This window comes from Hyposmocoma kahamanoa, unplaced genomic scaffold (genome assembly GCF_003589595.1).
Source record: "Hyposmocoma kahamanoa isolate Upper Pololo Valley unplaced genomic scaffold, ASM358959v1 64, whole genome shotgun sequence".
Classification (NCBI taxonomy): domain Eukaryota; kingdom Metazoa; phylum Arthropoda; class Insecta; order Lepidoptera; family Cosmopterigidae; genus Hyposmocoma; species Hyposmocoma kahamanoa.
Genome location: NW_020653852.1, coordinates 6,224,918 through 6,233,883, shown reverse-complemented (window position 1 = coordinate 6,233,883; position 8,966 = coordinate 6,224,918). Strand labels below are relative to the sequence as shown.

Here is an 8,966-nt window from a genome sequence, read left to right as displayed (position 1 = left end):
CGTCAAATTGGAATTTCAAAAACCTTTACCACGCTAGGTGCAAAAAATGCTTTTGCGCGCTGATTTGCAATGAGAAAGAAAGCCTTTCTGAGCTAGAGAGGTGAAAAAAATTTTTGACGTTGTTATATTAGAACCAATTAGAAAATGATATTGTTAATCTAGAGTATAATTAATAGATTCAGGCGTTACTTTGCGGAAGTCCATGTTAATAAAAATGGAAGTAAATTAATTTGCTATTCCGCGATCCAGCGAAAACTGCATGAAAAAATATTGAACACAAGCGCAGCTGTTTTGCACGATTTAACCTTACTGGGTTCGCGGAGAAGCAAATTAATTTACTTCCATTTTTTGTTAACCTGTGTTACATGATGTAATCATTATGAATCAACCTGTACCTATTTAAACGTGTAGGTACAATTTTGAAAAAATGTCACATATTTTATATATGTTATTGACTAAAACAATATATTTTATATATATAAAACTATGTCTAAATGGCGATCATGTTTACAAACATTATGGTGAGTGTTTCCTAAACAAATTTGACATCTGCAGTTTATCTGTTCACCCTAGTGTAGCAACGGCTCAACATTTCGCTAGTTAGAGTGCAATAAAGTATTGATTCAATTGTTTCAAATGTAATAAACTAAAAACGATTTTTATTTTAAAAGTAAATTTAAATATGACTATCATAAAATTAAATACATTAATAAGACAGCCATTTTTATATGTAACTACTTAACCCGTCACACGTTCTGGACACACGGTGTTCCTAACGATTTTGGTAAAACAAAATTTAATTAATTTTTTAAAGATGGCGGATTAAAATACAGCTGCGGTTCCAAGACGCTATAGTACCAAAACCGTTAGGGACACCATGGGTCTTTAGGACCCGTGATGGGTTTAAAATGTAGTAAGTTAGGTTACGTTAGTTTACGTTAGGTGCTTACTTATTTGGACTATAAGGTAATTCACAATTGGTGTTTTGACGGACTAGATGATATTGGTATTAACTGGTCCCTCGTGATAGTATTTATGAATACTAAACATGCGATTCGTGTTTGTAATTTACATAGCACGGTTAAAGACAGACCAAAAATGTTTTTACAACTTTATATACGTTCAAGAGCAAATAAAACAGAGGTTACATAAATATTTTTCATGTTCATGACACATTGATTGAACAAGACTGAAGTTTCATAGATTTTTAGGTAGAGCCTTATTCTAGCTGGCTGGAGCTGGTTCGAATCCCACTCGATCGAAGGAAGTTATCTTAGTGTTCAATCTTTGTATTAATAATTATAAACTAGACTAGGTTTAGTCCTGTAGTACTTCCATGGGTTTAACTTTAAGTCTCTCGGCTAAAGAAGCGCAGGATTTTATCTGTTGCTGTACGAAGGAAACCGTTCCACATTCATCTGTTTCTTTTGCTTTCTTCTTTTCTTTATCCCCTGGAGCTAACACCGGCAGAGAGGGATCCGACTGTAATTAAATAAAAACAAAGAATCATTGTCACTTATGGGAACATAACGATTGACACTCTTGGGCGATCAATGATATATAGTCGAAAAATTATTTCCAAGCGTATTTTCGATAATACGTCGAATTATTTGTGTTGTAATCAAACCGTATTGAGAAGAATAGTAATTTACGTAACGTTATTATGAGGTATAAAACTGACAACAATTTTGACAGTCGCCCTTACACAAACACAAATAATTACGTACAATATCATTCAATTCCGGTTCACATTCCAAATTTGCTACTTATGAGCTTCAAAATTATACTGAAACAAAAACTTCATATTATATGTAGTTATTTGTATATTATACTCTTGCATACTTGTGTGACAAAAATCCATGGTATGGACCCGTTTAGCTCCGATTATAGACCCGTTAATCTACACGAATTGCACTTGTCGGCGACATGTGGCGCAATCTGGTGTCAGGTAACCGGCCGCGGAATCGCCGATATATGACACCCTTCGGCCAAAACTCTTCTTTCGTGAAGGCCGACAGATGTTCGGTCGGCACTATCACTACAAACGAATTTAAATTCACGTTGTTGGGGGACTCCCAGCGCTTGATTCTCAGTGTATTGCTTCTATCGACGATATTTATAAGTAATGTTGTGAACTAGTCTTTTACATTGTACCATACTAAATATTGTAAGTGACAAATGTGAATGAATGCCTGTTACAAAGATTTACCCCTCAAGAGTTTCTTACTAATCTTTTTCGGGGAAATTTGCCCTAGTGCTTAATCAATGTTACGATTTCAAGTGTTATTTGCTTACCTATGAAATAATGATACATTTGATTTTTAAGTGTGTGTACTAGCTTGACGGCTGTGTATTTTGTAAAAGTATCTTACCGGCTCAATTTTCCTCCAATGCTGCATGCTCTCAGTCAGTCGGTCTCCAAAGCCAGGCGCGAAGCAGTCTATATCGACGGCAATGAAACACTGACCCAAATTCGCAGGCCCACCCGAGCCGCTGTGCGACCATGATCGTATGTGATGGCCGTAGTTGGCACCTAGAGTTTGATTGGAAGAATTATTAGAAATAGAGGAACTACGGAAACGGGTGGTTTGCATTCCTATTGGACATAACTGGTTTATAACTTCAGTCTCAGTCAGCCGTGACCGTGGGACCTGTAAACGGCCTGAAGCGTTAGTCTGGTTGAAACAATTGTTTCATTTCCAATAGAGAAAAGTATTGTGTTGTTGAAGTCGTTTCACTGAAAGTACCCAAGCAATTTATCGAATTTTATAGTCAATATGTGAAACCATTTGGGACTATCGTATGTGCCATGTCTAGCCATCTTTATAATATTTATTTTTCTCTTTTCTTTTCTATTTATTTGGAGAGGGGACTTATTCCACTAAGCTTACCTGAAGCAATTCCGCAGAGCAGATCCACTACACCTGACAGTCCGTATCCTTTGTAGCCAGACGTTTGTTCTCCTCCTCCAAGCGGCATTAAACATTGCGTTTTGAAGGCCTATTAAAGAATACAAAGGAAATAATGATAACCAAAAATTCTAAATTCAATAAGTAACTTCGTGTTTCATTAGAAGATAAAAGTCTAAATAGTTATCAGAAACTGAAGTCCTTGGAAACTGTAATGTCAGCATCGGGCTGAAATGGTAAAAATTTTAGTACAAATTTGGGAACGCAGAATGATTGACGAAGCCTGCGTTCATTAAATATAAATATTATGTAAAAATGATTCCACAATCGGAAATGGTTTTATCAATTATTTTTGTTACGAAAGAGATGTGTACTGACTAGATCAGCGTCTGTGGTCTCTTTGCCGTCAGGCCCTTGCGCCCATCCTCTTGGTAATGGCTCTCCTTTCCGTTGCTGCATCTCAATCTGCAAAACAATTTAGCAATGATATTTAAAGTACGAATGTAATTATATTGACGTATCTAGAATATTTCCAGATCACTTTTTAATAAGTCAACAACAAATGTTAAGCCGGTATCGGAGGCCACATACTGTGTTGGGATTACAGAGTCACGTAATGGCGGCTAGCGTTTGCCTTATTCAATTTTCGTTGACACTAGTATTTTTTTTCATTCGGTTCACATGACCGGATATTCTAAAATAAGATGAAAGCGTTTAATACACATAACGATATGAGAAGAATGTGCCCTACTTGATGTGAACATCGTAATCAAATCTCATTAACAAAAATTGCATAAATGACAGTAATAAGAAATTTGCATCTAATACTTATGATTAGACAATAAATAAAACAAAACTTATCGCAAAGTCAGCACATAAGACACTTTTTAATTGAGTTCCTAGCTGAGGCCACAGAACCAGAGAAAATGTAAAAATCAAATCTGATAGCATTGTAAGAAGAGTACATGCGATAAAATGGACAGTGTTGACCGACGTTAATTATATATATTTGTTAATATTTTAATTTATTGCAGCTATTGTGTAGATACATAATTGTCAATCAATAACGCATTATTGATGGGTTTGCTTTGTCATAGTTGGGTGCATGGTGTAAAAGTAAATAGGAGTTGTCACTAACTTTACCAACGGCAACTGCTGTGGTGGCCATGTCTAAGTAGAAGGTCTCATTTTCAGAAGCATTAGCAACCACTGATATCGGATTCGTACCAAGTGCAGACTGGAAGATAAAAATAAACATGTGAAATAACATAAAATTCAGTATTTGGTCAAGATAAGGATGCTTGCATTGATAATATTTCATGCTACCTGTTTTGGCAGTTAAAAAGCGATAAGCCTTGAGTGTATTGCCATTTGTATTTTAGATCAATGACTTTTTCCAAGGTTATTTAAATTAAAAACCTGGTTTTTACATAAAACTTTTGCCAGCGAAAACTTTAAATAGAACATTGAAAATTTATCTTTGACAATATAGGTTTACAATAAAATAATACACGTTAACTTTGTCGACCTCTGTGGTCGAGTGGCTTGTACACCGGTTTTTGTGGTGTCACCATGCACATGAGGTCCCGGGTACGATCCTCGGCTGGGTCAATTTGAAAAACTAAATTTTCTATATTGTCTCCGGTTTGGGTGTTTGTAGTATCGTCGTGTTTGTGATTTCCATAACACAAGTGCTTTGGTTACTTACTTTGGGATCAAAGCAACGTATGTCATGTTGTCTAATATTTATTATATTTATTTATTATTTATAAGTACCTTCTAACAGTAACAGTTAGCTAGTTAGTTAGTTACCAGGGGTCCGGATAAAGTTGGATATAGTTAGGCTATGTGGGTGTCCGGCTTTTGATAGGATTTTTATATTTGACAACTCATGTCGTCGTATGAGCAAGCGAGGTGTATCGTAGACGCAATGGTAGATAAAGAAAAATGGTAGAAAAAGGTCTGGTTTTACATTAAAAAAATTGACATATTAACAAAGTCTTGAAATGTGCAGCTAAACTGGCTGGTATCTGCGGTTATTCGGTTTTAAGACCTTCTGTTTTGAGATTGTTGTCAAAACAGTAAGACTTTACTGACCTGTTTACCTCTAGTAGGTACTAACAAAGGTGATGTATTTGTGAAAGCCATTCCAATACAACCTCTATCGGCTGCCTTCTTAGCCCAATATCCCGCCATGCCATTGTGGTTTGAACCTTTGAAAGTGAAATTTATGTTACTCCTGTTTAAGATTGATAGTTTTATTTCATAATCTGTCTATCAACTTTGTTTCTTACAGTGATAAATATGAAGCGTAATGGTGATACGAGATGTTTACGAAATTGCCTAACATACAAAGGGTTTCTAATCACTCTTATATATGGTTACAATTTTTATTATGGTGACCGTTTTGTCTCACGAATAATCTCAGTACAGAGTACTAAAAAAACCGACCTCAAAAGTACGTGGAGTTACGTCTATTTGCTAAGTTTCATTGAAATATCCCCTAGTTCGCCGCTATACAGAACTTGATACTAAAGATAATAAAAATAGGTTCTCACTACGACACTACTCAAAGTATAGATATATAAAGTATATCGAGGGAAAAACGCCTTGAATTGATGAAATAGCAAAATCAACTAAATAATTGCTAAAAGTAATTGCTCCTAAATTAAAGTTAGGCGCTATTTATAAAAATGAATCTTCATGCGTGAACAGCCACCCTTTGAGGTGGATGATTTCCTTCAAAATGAAATGGGACTACTATGGAAGTACCCCCTTTCCAACAAAGAAAGAATCATGAAAATCGGTTCACAAATACCGGAGTTATCGCGTAACAAACATACAAAAAAAAAAAAACAAAAAAAAACATACAGTCGAATTGAGAACCTCCTCCTTTTTTGAAGTCGGTTAAAAAAAAATTATTAATAATAATGTTAATAATTTTTTAATTAAAATAATTTAAAATTACAGTTTGCTCGATGGAGTATGAATGGAATGGAGAAAGTAATTAAGTAACTTTTTTTTCATATTTTCAGAGGGACGGCCGTAGTAAAATTTATTAGTATGAATGGGTGGAATTATGTCACCCAATCACCTGAATATATTTATGATATAGTCACCTTTAACAGTAACCCAACCAACACCGGTTTCCTTGGCCTTCTTAATAGCGATGTCCATGGCAAAGTGGCTAGCTGTAGCTCCTAGGACGTTGTTAGCATCCACCCAGGCAGTCGATGGGCTTTCTTTCAGCACTGTTGGTTGATTATTTGGAGTACATGCTCCAGACAATATGTCGTTGACGTAAAATTCTGTAAAAAGTAGACATGTTTGGAACACATCCATCAAATGGCGATTATATAAAAATCCACGACACTAAAATTTACTACATGTTTTATTGATTATTTTACTATGGTTATAAGAACACACTGGTATCTAATTTTACTAATTGTTTACACTGTAACAGTTAGCGTTGCCAGGGGTCCGGATAAAGTTGGACATAGTTAGGCTATGGGGTGTCCGGATTTTAATAGGATTTTTATATTTGACCACTCATGTCGTCGTGTGAGCAAGCGAGGTGTGTCGACGCAATGGTAGATGATAAAAAAGGTCTGGTTTTACATTAAAAAAATTGACGTATTAAAAAAGTCTTGAAATGTGAGGTGTCCGGTCATTTTGAAATGTGCAGCTAAACTGGCTGGTATCTGCGGTTATTCGGTTTTAAGACCTGGAAACCTCAGTCAGAGTGATGTATATATCAAGGCATTCGGTCCCACGTTACTCGCATCATTACAATTTTAATTAAAAGATACGTTACTAGCCACTTACATAAGTATGTGCTATTTTTTCAAGGTTATTTATTCTGCGCTCTCTGCACTATTTTATTTTCACAATTATGATTTAAAAAGTAAGCGAGGATTTGCATGAAGCGTACGCTTCCACATTTGTATGGAAAGCAGCTATGGAGTGGAATTCCCTGTATGCAGACTAAGTCCTTGAATATTATGAATGAGGCCTTTTCAAGGCGAAAGTGAATAGACATTATTTACATGCTCCACCGTCTACCTCGTCGTCACTTTTCGTCAGGTAAGATGGATGCCAATTGCACACTTATATTTTATTAAAAGAAAACTTATGAAACCAAGATAAATATTGAGTGGTGGTAAATATAACTCAGTACAGAGAAACATTAGACTTATTTTTAAATCTTAATTATTTATTTTTGTGTTTTTTTTAAGTAAGTTTACCTTTTTTATACTTGTCGCCAATTGTTATTTTTCTTCAGTCCTTAAGAACACTGGCTCGACAATGTCATGCATAACGTAAATTCCCGTCCATTTTTGACAACAGCTCTCGTCATACTGATTGGGTATACAGACGCATGAACACACGACACATTGTATGTCAAATAGCATACGTACACTACAGTAGGTACTTAGACAAAAATGCACGATCGAATCAAGGACAATAGGCAATTAATTCTAATTTAGACGATTACTAAACATTACATGTATAAACTATAGCTATTACTAAAATGTAATTGCAATTGCAATGAGTGTAATTCTCACTGTTAGGTATAAGTGAAATTGTAATGTGTACACAGCATCTTATTTATATGAAAGAGGCCTTATTTGTATATAAAACCGTATATTACAATTGCAAAATCAAAGTACATACATTGTGCAAAATATTTGGTTGGTTGGATTGAATAATACCTAAAAAATACTAGCGCATGTACAGAATTATTATGTTTATTATTCTGTGGCGGCAGCCAAGGTAATAAATAACAAAGTATAATAAGAACAAGTAAGTTAGTAGTAAGTAGTAAGTTTTTTTACCATCCTCTAAGGTTTAATTGTACATTAGTAGTAATTTTTATTTTTATTTTATTTTTTAAACTTATTCACTACGTTCTTTGTATTCTCGTATAATCTCTTTTTGGCTTGCTAAGCACTTTATATTGTTTCATGTTGGTGGAAATTCGTAAATGACATTGGATTACTCATATTTAAGTATACTATAATTGTATTATTTGTCCGTGAATTTTCCTAAAATGTATAAATAAATAAATAAAATAAGACAAATCTTGCCTGTTCGGCGCGTAAGTGCCTACACTTCGCTCGGAGCGTAGCTAGGGTTGTTACATTATTATTATAGTTGTACCTACAGGTTGCAACCATAATTGAAATAAATTAAAGTATTCGTCACAAACCCAGTAGGTGGCTAGGTAACCTAGTGTGTAGGTGGCAAGTATACATATATTTCACGCGCAGTTTACGAAAGAGTTGTAATAAGTTCCTCAGTTGAATTATAAGATTGCGTTAGTAGCCATAGAGAGACCCTTTGTTTGCAAGAATTTTTCGGGAGGGGGAATATTGTCTAATAATCTCATATTGTGGAGGTATTTAACTGATTAACAAGCATGAAGTTAGCTTACTTGTAATATTATATTATGCTAATAGTGTATTTCGAAAATATTTGTAGGTGCCATTACCATCAGACATTTGCATAGCATACAATAACGAATGTAAAACCCCTTACCGAGCCGATTAAGTCCATGACTAGGGTGTCCAAGTCTGTCTGCTTGGATAAGCAAGTCGGCCTGCTGTTCAGCCGCCTTCGCTGCTGCTCCAGCCGCCTTCAAGCAGTCGACCATGAACCGAACTGCTTCTGAAATCTTCACTTTACTCATGGTGTATCTGGAATTAATATTTTGTGATAATTAAGCATTGTTCTAAAATGTAAATCAATACTTATACCTTAGCATAAAAGAAACAATAATTTTATTTTTATAACGTTTTTTAACAAACCATCCCGGTTCTTTTATATTCATTTAAATTGATTAAATATTAGGTTCAATTAACATTATCGCGGTACGAAAATTCCGTATTCCTTAACCTGTCGAGTACTATCGCTTACTTTATAAGGGTGAGATCAGACGAGCATAATTTTGTGAGTAGTGAGTTGGGTTATTTGAGTTGCGCAGTTTGCACTCAACCGAAATTCGGTTGAAGCGCCAGACGGACGTATTTTATTCAGTTGCTTTTAAGCGTTTATACG

At 35.1% G+C, this 8,966-nt stretch overlaps 1 protein-coding gene across 1 annotated transcript; it reads right to left on the bottom strand.

The window, feature by feature from the left end:
* Positions 1–277: 277 nt before the first annotated feature.
* LOC113230755 (uncharacterized oxidoreductase YjmC-like) lies at positions 278–8,598 on the bottom strand. The gene is made up of 8 exons (XM_026464835.1): positions 8,448–8,598; positions 6,029–6,217; positions 5,007–5,122; positions 4,048–4,146; positions 3,288–3,374; positions 2,892–3,000; positions 2,373–2,533; positions 278–1,482 (listed from the first exon to the last, which is right to left on the bottom strand). Exons 1-8 carry the CDS (start codon positions 8,596–8,598, stop codon positions 1,318–1,320), a joined length of 1,077 nt encoding a protein of 358 aa, XP_026320620.1. The 3' UTR covers positions 278–1,317.
* Positions 8,599–8,966: the final 368 nt, after the last annotated feature.